At 39.2% G+C, this 18258-nt stretch overlaps 1 protein-coding gene across 1 annotated transcript in view; it reads left to right on the top strand.

Annotated features, from left to right (window-relative positions):
* Window positions 1–16987, top strand: part of LOC122676751 — a 97784-nt gene extending 80797 nt beyond the window's left edge. The window contains exons 8-9 of the mRNA XM_043876334.1: window positions 1173–1295; window positions 16580–16987. Coding sequence (XP_043732269.1) covers window positions 1173–1295; window positions 16580–16655 — 199 coding nt within the window. The 3' untranslated portion in view covers window positions 16656–16987. The remainder of the gene's footprint in view (window positions 1–1172; window positions 1296–16579) is intronic.
* The last annotated feature ends 1271 nt before the right edge of the window (window positions 16988–18258 follow it).

Raw genomic sequence — 18258 nt, 5'->3', positions numbered from 1 at the left:
TTCTTTTCCTATCTGGATTCCTTTTACTTCTTTTTCTGCTCTGATTGCTGTGGCCAAAACTTCCAACACTATGTTGAATAGTAGTGGTGAGAGTGGGCATCCTTGTCTTGTTCCTGATTTCAGGGGAAATGCTTTCAATTTTTCACCATTGAGGGTGATGCTTGCTGTGGGTTTGTCGTATATAGCTTTTATTATGTTGAGGTATGTTCCTTCTATTCCTGCTTTCTGGAGAGTTTTAATCATGAATGGGTGTTGAATTTTGTCAAAGGCTTTCTCTGCATCTATTGAGATAATCATATGGTTTTTATCTTTCAATTTGTTAATGTGGTGTATTACATTGATTGATTTGTGGATATTAAAGAATCCTTGCATTCCTGGGATAAAGCCCACTTGGTCGTGGTGTATGATTTTTTTAATATGTTGTTGGATTCTGTTTGCTAGAATTTTGTTAAGGATTTTTGCATCTATGTTCATCAGTGATATTGGCCTGTAGTTTTCTTTTTTTGTGGCATCTTTGTCTGGTTTTGGAATTAGGGTGATGGTGGCCTCATAGAATGAGTTTGGAAGTTTACCTTCCTCTGCAATTTTCTGGAAGAGTTTGAGTAAGGTGTTAGCTCTTCTCTAAATTTTTGGTAGAATTCAGCTGTGAAGACATCTGGTCCTGGGCTTTTGTTTGCTGGAAGATTTTTGATTACAGTTTTGATTTCCTTGCTTGTGATGGGTCTGTTAAGATCTTCTATTTCTTCCTGGTTCAGTTTTGGAAAGTTATACTTTTCTAAGAATTTGTCCATTTCATCCAAGTTGTCCATTTTATTGGCATAGAGCTGCTGGTAGTAGTCTCTTATGATCCTTTGTAATTCCTTATTTCTTAAAGCATATGTTCCTAAATCGTTTGAATGATAATTACTTAGTAATATTAATGTTTCAAAAGATTTACAATGTGATTCACATATTGAAAAAGTATTTATAGGAATCTTTATAATTTAGTTTTATCATTTGGCCAGGTTAACCTCTGTGTGCCTAGGTTTTTTTTATTCTGTAAAATGAGGATAAGTATTGGGGACAAACCTCAGTGTCCTTTTTCTTTTTAGTTATTCCTGGTATTTCTACCTCTACTTCACAGCTTTCCTCTACCCACCACTGATGGGATCTAATATTTTCACTATTCACAGGATTCTCCAGATTTCTACTGTACATGGGGACAGCTCCTATGGTGGAAAATGGCAATTTATGTGGGATAAGACCTCTACCTGCCCTTACCCATGTGTCCGCTGCAAGCATTCTATGGAATCCAGGTAAAAATGGGAAAATCAAGGTGATGGAAGCTGTCTGAGGAAGGGTAGAACAATGATTTTGTGGCAATTTAAGTCATTTAAAACAACAAAAGATGTTACTTGAAGCCCAAGTTGTAAGGTAATAGTTAAACTCTCCTTTCCTGGATGAGATGTGTCTTTCAGGAAGCATCCATCTCAGGTTTCACTAAATAGAATTCTGACTTAAAATATCTGCCCTAAATCAACTTTGACCAAGACTTAAAACTGGACTACTAAAGAGGAGGTGACATTCCAAGTGTTTCTTGTGGGCATGACATTTAGTGGGGGAGATCTTGGAAATCAGCAAGGGTCAAGACTATGAATGAAGCTGACCCCACAGGTGCGAGGCTTGTGGGTTTCAGTTCCAGTCTCACTCTTCAGAGATCAGTGACAGCCACCCTAGAGGCACCATCTGCAGGCCTATGGGAAAGACAGTAGATTTCAAATCTACGTGGGAACGAAAGAAGTTAAATTTGAAGGTTGACTTAATTATACTCTCTGCTTTCGGAGAGCTTCCTCTTTGTACCTCTCACCTCATTTTTTACCCACACTGCTGAACAATTTTGGCATTTGATTCTCCCCCAAACTACTGGTTCCTGGTTTCGATTTCTGTACCTATTTGAGAAATACAAATAGGGTTAGATCTCATTGAGAAATACAGGAAAGTTACTTTATGGTTCAGCGTCTTGCCAGGCTCAGTAGATAACTTTTCATGAGGGCAAGGCGACTGCTGTTTGCTTCTGATGTCCGTGTCTAGGGAACTCTAAGAACTTTGTATACACTGTCACATTCATTTTACCTGAGGCAGGTTGGATGCATGCATGAGTGTAAAAATTTCTTTAAAGCTCTATTCGTAAATATAAAAGAGATAAAAATGTCATCTCTGTGTCAGTTAGGTACATTTTAAAAATATGACACTGAGAAAAACTATGGATTTTAATAATAATGTTCTTTCACCTTTTTTTCTTCTTCCAATTTTAGGATAATTGCTTTACAACGTTGTGTTGATTTCCACCGTACCTTTTTCACTCTGTTGAGATGGGATAAGAAGGTTACTGGTCATGCAATCCCAGGACAGGTTTCCCTTAGGATAGAGTATTATAAAGGATGAGAATACAGTGTAGAGATTAGCACTCAACTAAAAGAGGGGCATGTTATAGATGCATATCCACTCAACACATCCTGGGAGACTGGCTACTGACTGGAAGGTGTCTCCAAATTGATTGGAGTAATACCTTCAAGCTTTGCTGATTCCATTCTTTTGCTGTTGGCCAAAAAACCCTCACATTTTTATTTTTTATCTTTGGACCTAATTAGAGACACTGCAGAACTTTAAACTGTAATGATACTGCTTCTCCAGGTACCTAATAAAAGTACTGGGTTAAGAGTGAATAAATCTAAACTATTTCCCCACTCTGCTGCTGTGACTTTTTACTGGGTGCATTGCTAGACACCTCTAGGCCCAAGTTCCTTCACCTGCACAATGAAGGTGAGGGACTCTATCACCAATCCCTTCTAGCTTTGTAGTTTCTAGAAGTATATAACATGTTTTATTGCTTGCTGTGCAGAAAGGAACATGCAGAGTATATCAGAGTTTCTTCTTTGTCTGAATCTCCCTTGCAGGCTTTCTCTCTTTCTCTTAAAATCATAGCTGTAATTTTAAAAATCTTTACTCAAAACTCTCTATCCTTGTTGTACAGAAAGGTTAGAAAATAGAGACAAATGAAAATAATAAAAGCTATGCATAATCTCACCACTCTTGGATAACTACTGTTAACAGTGTGGTATATATTCCCTCTGACATTTTTTTCAGACATTTTAAAACACACACACAGACCCTTTAGTTATGTCAGTGTGTCTTGAAGTTTATTAAGTTTGAGGTATGTTAAGAAACCATCACTGCTAGATGTTCAGGACACATCCAGAGTTTGGAGGGGCAACAGGAAGATCCTCTGCTTCTTTTTGGGATTATGTGTCAGTCCATCCAGGTTTGCCTCCGATGGACTTTCTCTGGCCTCCTTGCCTCCTTTTTTCCTGTTCTTTAAAATTCCATTTTTTAAATTTTATTACAGTATAGATTCTGTACAGTATTATATGTTACAGGTCTATAATATAGTCATTTACAATTTTAAAAGCTATACCCTATTTATAGTTAATATAAAATATTGGTTTTATCCCTTGTGGTGTATAATAAATCATTGTAGTTTATTTTGTATTTGATACTTGTATCTGTTCATCCTCTGAATGTGAAAGTCACTCAGTTGTGTCCAACTCTTGAGACCCCATGGATTGTAGCCTGCCAGACCCTTCTGTCCATGGAATTTTCCAGGCAAGATTATTGAAGTGGGTTGCCATTTCCTACTCCAGGGGTTCATCCCTTACCCCTATATTTTCCCTCTTCTTTTACTTCTCCCCACTGTTAACCATTAGTTTGTCCTCTGTGTCTGTGAGTTTGCTTCTTTTTTTTGTAATATTCATTAGTATGTTGTATTTTTCAGATTCTACATGTAAGTGATATCATATAGTAATTGTCTTTCTCTGTCTGACTTATTTCACTTAGCAAGATGCCCTCCAGTTTCAGCTTTATTGCTGCAAATAGTAAAATTTCCTTCTTTTTTATGGCTGAGTAGTATCCCACTGTGTACATCTTTATCCCTTTATGCACGTGCACATTTTTATCCATTCATCTTTTGATCCACACTTAGGCTGCTCCCATGTCTTTGGCTTTCTTCTTGTATCTTAGAATTTTTTATCTTCTTTCTCTCTCTCCTAGTTTATTGGTTTGATTGACTGCTCCTCCTGGAGAGGTGGTCAAGCACCTTTCATCCTGATCTATTTTAGAAGGAACTTTATACAGAGTTAACATTTACAGGGCAAAAAAAAAAACACCCCACTTTGGTTATATTGATGCCTTGTATAGCATAAATCCAGTACCTTACTAGGTTAACAGATTCTGTCTCTTTTTTTCCTATCTTAAAAAGACACAAACAAAATAAAATGGAATAAAAAAATGACTTTAACAACAACAATAATGGCATAACAAAAGTCAAAACTCCTCCCAGGAAGGATTAGAAGACAGGAAAAATAAAGAGACGAGGAAGGAAGGTAACTTTGATTTGTGTTGTTTACATTTGTAAATACTTTCTCAATATTTCATATTTTAAAAATGTGATCATATTTTATGTAGTTAGAAATTTACTTTTTCACATAATAAATCCATCACAAACATCTTTCTACATCACCTAATAAAAGCCTATCATATATTTAGTGCCTATCATATATTCAGTGGTTGTGTATTTTTGCAAGGGAAGAAGTAACTTACCTAACTTATCCCCATTATTTTTGCTGATGAAAACAATAATAAAAGAATTACATTGGATGAACAGACTAGGGTAATGGCATAAGTATTCATGTCTTTGTTAAGAGTCCTTTATGTCCATGGTAGGTATATGCAAATATGTGGCCATAGTCCTGGCAGGTGTGACCACAGATCACGACCCTGTAGTTGAGCTCTCAGCATAGTGCTCCAGGGAGTCACCACTAAGTGACCGGAGATGACAAGCTACATGAACTCTAGGCCACTCTACTTCTCTGAGTTCCCACATTGCTAGAAGCAGGAATGACAAAGTGTTAGAATTGGTCTCATGTTGAAGAACACAGCCAATTCTTTTATATTAGTATGTTTATATGAATCCTACTGAGTTGACTCTTGGTAGAAAGAGATAGGTTGGTATCATGGACTGAATGTGTCCTCTCCCACAAAGTTATATGCTGAAGCCCCAACCTCCAGTGTGACTGCATTTGGAGATGGGGCCTTTATGGATGTAATTAAGGTGGCATGTGCGTGCGTACGTGCATGCTCAGTCATGTCCAGTTCTTTGCGGCTCCATGGACTGTAGCCCACCAGGCTCCTCTATCCATGGGATTTTCCAGGCAAGAATACTGGAGTGGGTTGCTGTGCCTTCCTCCAGGGGATCTTCCTGACCCAGGGATTGAACCTGTGTCTATCACGTATCCTGCATTGGAACACAGAGATGGTGTCTCTCTCTGGAGCAAAGGAAAAATATACTTACTGCCCATTAGAAAAGGCTTTGGAGCCCTAAGTTTAGGGTTCTTCTTTTAAAATGCAACTCTCAGACTTCCCTGGTGATACAGTGAATAAGAATCTGCCTACTAATGCATGGAACATGGGTTTGATCCCTGGTCTGAGACAATTCCGCATGCCACAGAGCAACTAAGCCTGTGTGCCACAAATACTGAGCTGACAGGCTGCAAGCCTGTGCAGCTGTAGTTGAGCTCTCAGGAGAAGCCACCACACCTCAACGAGAGAGTAGCCCTCGATCTCTCCAACTGGAGAAAGCCTGGGTAGCAATGAAGACCCAGTGCAATCAGAAAAAAAAAGACAGCTCTCTGTATATCTGCACATTCATCCGGGCCCATCCATATCACTTTTGTGGGACTTAGGGCCAAGTGGAACGAATGTAAATATGCTAATAATACTCATGCCTGCTGCCCCATGTGCCATGAGGTCCTCTGTCTCTGAACCAGGTTACTCAAGTCTTCACCAACATCCATGAAACTTGTTCGTCTGCAAGTAGGTTAAAATCTCAGACCTGTTACAGTCTCTAATACATGTCACTATTGTCACCATCAGAATTCTCGTGTGAAAACTCATTATCTTCTCGGTTCTGAGATGCATTACCATCATAAACATGAGGCAGATGAAGTCTTGTTAAAGGATAGAGGAACCATAAAGAAATAAGCCTGAATTCAGAAACTTGATGTTGCTTGTCAAAAAATTACGGGTCTTACCTGAGTTTGTTGTTTTGGTCAATGACTCCTACCACTCAGGATCTTTGTGTAGGACTTCAACTCAAGAATAATTTGAGTCCCTCTCTCCTGGGACAAACCTACTGGACACTTTTAGTCCAGACATGCTTTAAGCTAGGCTAGAAAGAGATTGAGCTAGTAGAGAGGATGGAGTAGGGATTCTCACTGGTGTTCTTGCTGAATATTTTTTACATGTGGAATGCTCAGTTGAATAAAGAACTATAGATTCTGCAGATATAAATTTGAAGAACATGGAACCTCATTGACTCAACTGTCATGTGTAAGACTCTGCCACATACCTTGCTCTAATGAAATTCCTACATTGTGTTGAGTTGTACTCAATATAGTGATATTTTCAAAGAGGTGCTTATTAAAAATTCTGACTTCTGGATCTCACTCCAGACTTAATATATGGGAATCTTGGAAGTGGTGTCTCAGATATCTCATTTTTTTAAAGATGTCAAGTGTGTGTGTGTGTGTGTTTAATGTTATTTATTTGGACCTTCCCAGTGGCTCAGTGGTGAAGAATGTACCTGCAATGCAAGAGATGCAGGCAGGAGAACTGGATTCGATCCCTGGGTAGGGAAGATCCCCTGGAGTAGGAAATGGCACCTCATTCTAGTATTCTTGCTTGTAAAGTCCCATGGACAGAGGAGCCTGGTGGGCTATAGTCTATGGGGTTGCAAAGAGTTGGACATGACTGAATAACTGAGCACACATTTGTTTATTTATTTATGGCTATGCTGGTGGCGGGGTCTTCATTGCTGCACGGGCTCTCTCTAGTTGTGGTGAGTGGAGGCTAGTCTTTGTTGTGGTGCTTGGGCTTCTCATTGCAGCGGCTTCTCTCCTTGCAGAGCATGGGCTCCAGAGCACAGGCTCAGTAGTTGTGACGCACAGGCTTTGTCGCTTTGAATCATGTGGGATCCTCCCGGACCAGGAATCGAACTGGCATCCTCTGCTCTGCCAAGAGGACTCTCAACAACTGGACCATGAGGGAAGCTCAGGTATCTCATTATTGACAAGCTTCTCAGCTGATACTTAGACACACTAAAGATTGAGAATCAATGTATAGATTAGGGCATCAGGAGAGAAACCAGGTGATGAGGGTCACTGTGATTCTGGTGGGAAATATGATATGGTATGTAGTGCACTATAGTATTATGTAGAGCAAAGTGAGTGTGATGGTTAGGTTTATGTGTTAACTTGGCTAGGTCACTGTACTGAGATATTTGGTAAAACATTTTTTTCTAGATGTTTCTGTGATGATGTCTTTTTAAATGAGAATAGCATTTAAATCATTAGACTTTGAGTAAGGTAGATTGCCTTCCAAAATGTGGGTAGGTCTCATTCAGTCAGTTGAAGGCTTTGTTAGAAAAAGATTGGCCTCCCTAGAAGAGGGAATTCTGCTAGCTGACAGCCTTTGAACTTGAACTGCAATTGTTCCTTGGGTCTCCAGCCAGCTGGCTTACCCTGCAGATTTTGAACTTGCTGACCTCCACAAACACTCTCTCCCAAGGGCTCTGTTTCTTTGCAGAACCCTGATGATACACCATGGTACAAGGATTCCCTTGGGGGGGTGTGAGGCCATGGTCTCTGATTCTCAGAATGAGAATTTAAAAATTTTGTGTTTACATTTAATAATAATCTTAAAAATTAGACATTCATATTCAGGGTCATCTGGATATTCATTTCCTATCAGAGGACCATTATATGATATCAGTGATGAAGTCTGTGATAGGGTAATGACTGTTAGAGCCAGGTGACTGTCTAAAGTGACAGCATTATAATTTTTGGTATATTTTCAAAACTTGAGTACGCAGACTTCTGTGAGGGGTTGCCAGATAAAATACAACAGGCCCAGTTAAATTTGAATTTCAGATAGGCAACAAATGATAATTTAATATAAGTATGTCCCAAATATTGCATGAGGCTTATTTATATATAAATATTACATATTTACACTAATCATTTTTGTTGTTTATTTGAAATCCAGATTTAGCTGAGAATCCTGTATTATTATTTGTTAAATCTAGCAATCCTAATTTTGAGATCTACTCCCAGAGACTTCTCAGATTTGAAGGTGCTCTTTGCATGTATTTGTGCATGTGACTGCATGTGTGTTTTAGGCAGATAGCTGGTGCTTCTTGATTATCATATTTTTTCATAGTTAGCTCTATATTACTCTTCTGCATCCTCTGTTTCATCCATCTCTGTGAGTTTTATTGATGTTAACCATACTCTCGAGAGACCTCTCTGGATTCAGAAAGTTCATATTGATTTACAACATGAGTTATTTTTTTTTGCCTATTATAGTTGAGGTTTCTCTGTGACTGGGTTCACTTAGGAACCAAATGGCATAAGAAAATAGAGCTTGAGAAATTCAGGTTTACAACAAAGGGAATGGATCTGTAGGAATAATTTTGACTGATGTATATTAGCTTGACAAAAATCCCTTTTTTTGTCTTTCTCATAATTTGGATTTTTTTTAAAAAAAGTCTTTCATTGGATGTGACTGAAGCACACGGCTAAAATATTATCTTTCAATTCTCCTCTGTAGCCCCTGCTTTGGCCTCAAACTCAACTATTTCCATTTTCTACCTCACTGATATACCTTCCAAACATCCTTACAATGTCAACATCCAATTTTACAGTGACTACCTTTTCAATGGACTGTCTCCTAATTGCTTCTGGGATGGTTTCTGGGTGCCAATGACTCTTATTCATTTTATGTGAATTACTTTTGGTCTCAGAGAGTGTGTCCTTTTTATGTCCTTGCTCTTTCTACCTGTTCTCTAATTTTTAATGTCCAGAGTTAAGAAAATAATAGGATATTTTACGCTTGTACTGTAAGTGGTCTCTGTTTATTCTCCAGATAAAGAGTAACACACTTTCTTCTTAAAACTGGCATTATAGTTATATGCTCATTTCACATAACCATTGCAATTGTCTTATAACCCATAATCTAGGCTCATAAGTGAAAGCTGATTCTGTATCTGTAGGAAAAAAAATCCGTTTCTGTGGCATATGCATTAAAAACCACATGACTTTTTAATTTTATTCTTTTCTAAGTGCTCTCATTTACTTTAAAATCTAATTTAGGTGGTGATTTAGAAGAATGAAAACTATTAAAGTAAAACCAACCAAAATTAAAGTTATTTTATAGAGGAGGGGTGAGGATCTCATTATGGTTTCTTATTACAAGCACTCATAGAATAGTTCACAAGACAACATATAAAGTTAAAGAATGACAGGAGCTTGCCCCAATACTTTAATTTACTATATAGATATTGTCTTTCATTCTAGAAGATGAATTTCCTTCCAGAGTTCAGATTTAAAACTGAGATATTTCTTTTAATACTCAATCTGAATTCTTTCAACCAATTGGAAATCTTGAAGCAAAAAAAAAAAAAAAAAAAGGAATGAGTGCCATTAATACCATCTAAAGTGTTTTTGGTCCAGCTAATATTGTCTAATATTATCGCTAATATTGTCATACACACACATCTTTGCGTATACATATATAGACACTTACATATCTTCCTTCAGATGCCCAAACTTTCATTTTTATTTAGCTTTACAGTTTAATAAAGACACCCAGGACACATAACCCATCTCAACAATGACACCATTTCTCATTTATTGCTTTGCTTTGATGTTTAAAAAAAAGACCTAGTAGGCATGTAGGGCAGATATAACTACATTTAATTCCTATTTTATAGGTGAAGAAAGTGAGGATCACAGAAGTTAAGTTCTCTGTGCTCTAAAAAGTGACAAGGTGGGAACTAAAGTCCAGTCCTTTGACTCCAAGTTCTGTTCTCTTTTCAATACAGTAAGAGTTGTCATGAGCTTTATAAGAGATAATGTGTGAAAAAACTCTAGAGTATTAGTCATTATAATATATTCTCCAACTCACTTTTCCCCAAACTGGCTGACGATAAGATTCCCTTGGGAATTCGTACTTCTGAAAACACTCTTCAGGTGATTCTGATGATCAACTAGAATGGAAAAAAACCTCTTAGGTCATATTCACAGAAAACCAACTGACTGGTGATGTCAGTACCCTGCAGATGGTGTGTTTCATCCATAGGTGTTTCCTACTGCCTACCTTCAAGTTATAAAGTCTTATTTTCCTTATAGGAAGACATCACACTAATAGAAATTGTTATCTTTACCTTCACACCTTCCACTTGTAAGCAGTGGAATAGGTGCCATTGGCATTGTCTAAATGTGAGGGAGGTAATATTATCACCACCTTACAGAATAGGATGCTGAGGAGCAGGAAGCATAAGTAACTTTCCCAAAGGGACTGTCATTAAATAAATTGATTTGGTTGACATAAGTTTGATTATTAGTTCGTTCGTGATAATGTTATGGAGTAACTGAAACATTTTCAAGTTCTGACATCAAAAGTTATCTTTCAAAAAGAAAAGCACACTACCTCTTTAATTTAAGCAGTTTTATTCAGAAATTTTCCAAAGTCCCTTTCTATATAACACACACACACACACACACACATACACACACAGTTATTTAGAAAAAAAAAATGAAAACTGATAGTTTAAAGCTGTTATTTAATAGAACAATTTGTTTATGTAGTTGAAGAACAACTTTAAAAGGAATTTCCAGACCATATTTTCTAGAAACCTTAAATATTTCAGACCATCCTGGGGAGAAACATTTGCTTTTGGAAAAGGCTGATGGTTTAAGTAACGTACTTTGCTTTGATTCCCTTTTCTACCTGGGGAAGAACATGTCTTATTCATCAGTCAATGTGTAAAGTTTTATTGTTACTCCAGCGTTAGAGGAGAAGAAAAATAACCAAGGATAGGCAGTTTGAGGGAGTATCCAAGGGTGGGGAAGAAGACCTGAGATGATCTTAGACTTAAAAAATGTATTTTATGTTCAAAGCATCCTCTAGATATTACGAATTTGTTTACACACGTAGCTTAACTTTGAAAGGAGAACCTCTAAATCCAGAAAATAGTTTTAACCATATTGTGCCAAGTTCAAAGCCAGGTCTTAGAGTCAGCTATAATTTGAGCAAAACAGTAGTAGTTACAGCAGATGCAGCTTTTCCTTCAGACTGTCCAGAATCTTACTGTGTGCAAGTTACTGAATCACTCTTGTCAGCATGACCGGTCATCCCTGTCTCACAAAAGAAATTACAAAAATCAATGGTCACACCTCACTTCCCTGGAGAGCAGCACTGAGGATCTACCAATCCCCAGCAACCACAACAGATACCATTCATGTCACCTGCACCTTTCTCCTTTGTCCTCTCCGTCTCTCTCAGCCTCAAGGAGAGAAAGAAGCCTGGGTGAGCGGCCCCTCATTGGGCCCCGCTTGTCTGAGAGCAATCAACGCATATTTATAGAACATTCCTAATGAACACCTGACCCTCTGCCAGGTGTTAGCTCCCACCCTGCAAGCCTTTGCTGTAGGTATTCTCTCTTCCTGGAAGGTTCTCCTCACAATCTTCACGTGACTAGTTTCATCTTGTCATGCAAAATCTTAACTAAGGTTTTCATGTCACCACTCCAAAAACCTCTTCTTTCTGGGCATGGGGACACAGCAGGAGAAGGCGAGGCTGGGATGAATTGAGAGAGTAGCTCTGACATATACACACTACTCTGTGCAAAATAGATTCCTAGTGGGAAGCTGCATAGCATAGGGAGCTCAACCCGGTGCTCTGCGATGACCTAGAGGGGTGAGATGGTGGAGGGTGGGTGGGAGGGAAGTTCAAGAGGGAGGGGATATATGTATATTTATAGCTGATTCACTTTGTTGTTCAGCAGAAGCTAGCACAACATTGTAAAACAAACTCCAGCAAAAAATAATGAATGGGAACCCCCTTCCCCTCCAAAAGATCTTTCAATCTAAAATAAACATCTGGTCACATTCTGTCATATGGTCCTATTTTAATTCTCTACATAGCATTTATTATTATCTGTTCTTTTTCTTATTTCAAAAATATACTTTCTGTTTCCTATTACTACACTGTATTTACCACAGCAGATGGAAACTTCCCTTTCTTGTTATCACTTAAGCACCTAGAATATTTCCTGGCACATAAATATTCGTTAAATGAGAGCCTTAGGATACAATGATGGAACAAAAGTGGACATGGTTGCTGATAGGTGGGGCTGCTTGTTGTTTAACAATAGACATTAATCAAAGGATCCTACAGTTTAATGCAGATTTACAACTATCATTAGTGTGGAGATGGAGCCATTCTAGGAGGACTTAGAAATGGGGTAATTAACCGTAAAATGGAGGTCATCCCAAGATCCCCAAGTAAGGGCAATGAGGAGAGATAAAATCTAAAAGAAGAGGTGAAAGAAGTTGAGACAAGTAGGGAGATTGTTTGAAACCAAGGAACTTCTGTGTTCCAGGTTTTGTGGTTGGAGGGAACATGCTGATTCAAGAAAAAAGCCAGTGTGGTTGGCTTGCAGAGTGAAGGTGAAAAGATAGTTCTGAGATGAGGCTGGACAGGCAGGTGGGATCCAGGCCAAGGCAGGCTCTTGTGGGCAATGTTGAGCATTTGCATCTTTAGCCTAGGATTGATGGAGAGCGTCTGATGAGTTTTAAATAGTAGTGGAATGGTGTGATCAGATCTGCAACTTGAAAACAAATCACTGTGCCTCGTAAAGAATAGACGACTTAGTGGTGGTTTACATAGGAAAAGCAATGCCATCATCCAAGCAAGAGATGTGGGCCATTTGGGTTGGGATACTGTAGAAGAGATGCAGTGCAGAAAGATTCAGGAGCTATTCTGTAAGTCAAGTCAGTAAGATGTGGTTTTGGAGTAGCTATCAGAGGCATGAGAGAGGAAGGTGTCCAGGATGATTCTTAAGCTTCTTATATGCTTATCAGAATGGGAGCTTGTGTCATTCACTGATAATGGTCCCAGGAAGAAGACCACAGAGGTGGGGTATGAGGCTGGAAACAATGAATTCAATTGTGCATTATGTTCTTTAAAATGCCTTTGAGACATCCAAGTAGATACATTTAGTAGGTAATTGGTCATGTGAGTCTGGAACACCAAAGAAAATCTGTACCAGAGAAGTAGCCACAAATTTGAGGGTCATGTGTAATATTTATTATTTGGATGTGCCTGGTCTTAGTTGTGGCATGTGGGATCTAGTTCTCTGACCAGGGATTGAATCCAAGCCCCCTACACTGGGGCCACAGTCTTAACCCCTGGACCTCCAGGAAAGTCCCTGAGAGACATATCTAAATAGGCGAAAATAGAAGCTGTCGATGTAGATATAATGGCCTGAATATAGAAATCGGAGACAGAAAGGCTAAGACAGAGACTTGAGGAAGTTCCATCATTTAATATCATTTAATTACTGGATAGAGAAGAATGATCATGCAAAGCAGATAGAGGAGGAAGTTCCAGACAAGAGGCATAAACTGAGACAGTTGTATCATGGAAGCCAAGGGAAGACTCATCCATGTCAGAAGCTGAGTACAGACTAAAAAATACCTTGTCTATATCTCCCACTAAATAAATATTTTTTAAATCTATGAATGAATATTGAACAAAAGATATGAAATCTTCAATATATAGGGCATTAAGGGAAAATAAAAGTGAAAGTGAAAGCCTCTCAGTCATGTTTGACTGTGAAAATAACAGTGAGAAGTGAAGGTGAAAGCCGCTCAGTCATGTCTGACTCTTTGTGACCCCATGGACTATATAGTCCATGGAATTCTCCAGGCCAGAATACTGGAGTGGGTAGCCTTTCCCTTCTCCAGGGGGTCTTCCCAACCTGGGATCAAACCTAGCTCTCCCGCATTGCAGGTGGATTCTTTACCAACTGAACCACAAGGGAAGCTCCTTTAAGGGAAAATGGGGAAGTCATAACAATATGTGGGATTGAGGAGAGGAGTGGAGACTTCTGAAAATGTATCCATCATGAATGATCCTTCTGGTCAGTTATTAGTGTTAGACTTAAAATACAGACTAAATAGATCACCTCTCTGTCTTCTGAACATTGTGTGGATATGATGGCAAATTCCAGAAGGGGCTGTCTGGTGAAGAGGAATAGCAGGCCCTGAGTTATCTGAGAGGAATAACAGAGGAAACACGGTTGCAGGTGTGTTTGGCTGACAGTTCCTGGAGCACTCTTTGATCTACGGGGGATTCCGTAGCTCCTGCTCTACATCCATTTGAGGTACAGGCTTTAGAACCTGGTGTGAAACATTGCTGCTTTGGCTAAATGTGCATTTGTGTTAATCACTCCGGCAAAGACTTAGATTACATATGGTAGGTATTATCTGTAATAACCCTTAAACTTCACTGGCGTAGCCCAGTGGAATTTGTCTCATTTTTATAGTGTTTTTGTGTTGGCGTATAGTAGTTGGCATTCCCTAGGATGATTTATGAACTCTGGGTCCTTCTGGCTTGTGGACCCACCACCCCTTAAAGCCATAGATGCCTCTGCTGAACCCTCTGCTTCTAGTTGGCCAGTGAAAGAAGGGAGAAGAGAGAGCATTATGACAGTTTGTTAGCAGACATACCTCCTACTTACAGTCAGAAGACAATCCTGGGACCACATTCTACTACCAGGAAGGCTGGGCTGTATAATCAAGTGGAAAAGAAAACAGATTTGATAAACTTATCAATCTCTCTCCTAAGGGTCTTGTTTTCATTTGTTCTGTTAGTTTGAGGGCCTAATTAAATTCTAGTACCTGGAGAGGGTTCTTAAGAGTCCCTTGGACAACAGAGAGATAAAACCACTCAATTCTAAAGGAAATCAACCCTGAATATTCACTGGAAGGACTGATGTTGAAGCTGAAACTCCAATATTTTTGCCACCTGATGTGAAGAGGAGACTCACTGAAAATTACCCTGATGCTGGGAAAGATTGAGGACAAGAGGAGAAGGGGGCGAGAGAGTACAGGATGGTTGAATGGCATCACTGAATCAATGGACATGAGTTTGGGCAAACTCCAGGAGATAGTGAAGGACAGGGAAGCCTGGCGTGCTGCGGTCCATGGGGTTGCAAAGAGTCGGACACGACTGAGCCACTGAAAGCAACAACAACCTTCCTTGAGAGAATTTTTTCTTTACTCAATATATTTTATTTAGAAAATGAAATATATTTACTAAAATGTATGTTTCTGCCTGCTGCTCTTAACTTTTACTTAAATGTCTTCTCTTCTCAAGAGAGAAAAACATTTGGTGGTGATTTCCCACAATTGTCCAATGATTGTCTTCCAGCCAAGAATACTCCACCTCTGGCAATCAAGCTGGTTTACTTCCCCAAAACTATTATTTCTTTCTGACTTTACCTTTGAGTATTTAAAAAAATATTTTTATGAGGTTCTATTTCAACAAGATTTTGGGGAAAGGATTTATAGCTTGGCTTTTGTCTAGAACAGTGGTTCTTAAAAGTTCAGAATTGCCTGGAGGGCTGGCCCACAACCAGAGGTTCTGATTTTCTGAGCAAGGGCTGAAAATTTGCATTTCTAACAAATCCCTAAGTGATTCTCAAGCTACTCATTCAGAAACCAAACTTTGAGAACCTCTTTTCTAAAATAAACTGATTTTTATTTTTTTAAAAGAGGACATCCTGCTTTCCTAACCCTGAGATTTGATTCACATGTGAACCTAACCTAATAGAAAATACACTTTAAAATCAGAAAAGAGCTTGGAAGTAGAAAATCTTAGTCCTTGTTTTGAAGCAGCCACTTTTTAGTTTGTAGTATGAAAGTATGCAAGTCATTCTACCTCTCACGTTTTCCATTTCTTTACTTATAAAATGATGCTAATAACACCTACTTTGCCTGAAACAAGAGATTTTGTCCCAGACTAAACAGGAGCAGAACAGCCAGGAGATTGGCTTGTTTCTATGAAGAGGGAGATTTACAACCCACCAGAAAGCTTCCCTGGGGGCTGATCACCCACAGGGAAAACTGTTATGTATCCTCCACAAAAGAGGTTGCCTTCATTTTCTGGAAGGCGGTATACTCCCAGCGCCTGGACCGAATTTCAAAACAGTGCGGCAGCCGTGATGTTGCAAGGTTAGCACAGCATCCTTGTGATTCTCGATGCAGCTCTGTGACAGAATCACTGAGTAGCTTTGAGAAAAATTCCCAGGCCCTGGTCCCAGGCATTCTTGTCCAAGTGTGTCTTAGGTGCTAACCCGGGTTGAGAACCTTCCTGTGGGAGACAGACTGGTCATGTCTGTCAGCGAAGTGGCCTGCACTGTGACTTCCAGCTTACAGACAATAGGCATGTTCTATGCACAGCTAAGTTTGAGCGCATTCGGGATATTGAATTCCCATGCAGCGGGCGCTCTATCACAGGACAAATGAGAGTGTCAGAGCAGACTTTTTAAGGCCCTGTGTTATTATGTTGAATGATTAACTGTTTGCCGGTGATTAAACTGCCTCCACAGGTTTAGACCCTCACTTCTTTTGCTTTTCAGGTGCCATCTATCTTTCTGCTTCTACACCAAAGAGAAAGCACACATGCTGAGTTGCGGCAAAGTGCTCCAGCTATGAGAGAAGTAGGTTGAGGAAGATGCCACATGCTTAATTTTCCTAGTCATGCAGAACTAGATCAAATCTCATATAACCATGTCATAAGGCATTGGGCATCTATAAATAATCTTGTGTTTTAATAATGGATTTTGAAGTTTTATTTTGGCTTTGCTCACTAGGATAAAGGCAGGCAGAATGGTCATTGTGAGAAGGAAGTGAAACAGTCTGGATATGAGATTCAAATGCTGCTGTGGTCTCTGGTGCTTTCTCCTATATGTCACTTGGACTTCTATTGTTTCAGCAGAAAAATGGGCCAAAACTCACATTGTTTATTTGATAAAGGGTTGCTTAAACTTGCTCTGTGTGTTTTCCTTGTTTACACTTCTGAAAAGCTACTAGTAACCTATTTGACATTAAAATAATCTGGCCTGAATAACATTTGTCTCAGAATAACTTTCATCTGGTTAATACATCAGCACTAGATGACTTTCAATGATTCCTGAAAGAAGCAACTGGAAAAGACGGATTGTGAAACTTTTGAAGAACTGAACTCCAGAGCTTAATGAATGCTTTAGGAACAAGGTCTGTTACTTTCTTCAAATAATGTACTGATAAGGAAAGAGCAGCTTTGAAATGACTCTGTTATTTTGATAATTTTGACTGTCTAGAGATGATGAAGAATTTTCATCAGATGTTGTCTATGATCAATGCTTTCTGATTCCACCCTTTTCCTAGAAATTTCTTTGATTACCTCTTAGCTGTGGCTTTTTGATGACCTAGGTTTAATTTAGATGATTGCTTCTGAAAAAAACTATTAGCATCCCTGTGGTGGCATGGAGTCTCCTGAGGAGGGAGAGGTGGGACAGAGTCTTAGTTCAAGTCATTACATTTAGTAGGAAACTGGGGCTTAGAGCAAAATAGGATCAGGATCCCCAAGGGGTGATGAGTGACACCCAGGACAGAACTGGCCTTACACTCTGGACAAGACTGAAATAGCTCATGTCAACCGAAGGTACCATTCCCAAGTTCCAGCCGTGGACATTGGAGAGTACACACGGGGTTCCCCAGCCTGGTGTGGGATCTGAGGATCTGGGAACAAAGGCTGACTCTGTATTTTTCTTTTTTTAAACATTTTATTTATGTAAAGAACAGACTTTTGGACTCTGTGGGAGAAGGCGAGGGTGGGATGATTTGAGAGAATATCATTGAAACATGTACATTACCATACGTGAAAGAGATCGCAAGTCCAGGTTCGGTGCATGAGACAGGGTGCTCAGGGCCGGTGCACTGGGACGACCCTGAGGGATGGGATGGGGGAGAGGTTCAGGATGGGGAACACATGTACACCCATGGCTGATTCATGTGAATGTATGCCAAAAACCACTACAATATTGTAAAGTAGTTAACCTCCAATTAAAATAAATAAATTAATTTACAAAAAAAGCAAACCATTTTATTTTGCATTGGGGCATAGTCGATTAACAATATTGTGATAGTTTCAGATGAACAGTGAAGGGATTCAGCTATACATATACATACAGCCATTCTCCCCCAAATTCCTCTCCCATCCAGGCTGAAGGCTGGCACTGTATTGCATTGTACTGGAAACTGACTAGAGGAGGTT

This window comes from Cervus elaphus, chromosome 20 (assembly GCF_910594005.1).
Source record: "Cervus elaphus chromosome 20, mCerEla1.1, whole genome shotgun sequence".
Taxonomy (NCBI): Eukaryota; Metazoa; Chordata; class Mammalia; order Artiodactyla; family Cervidae; genus Cervus; species Cervus elaphus.
This window is presented reverse-complemented; position numbering and strand designations above follow the sequence as displayed.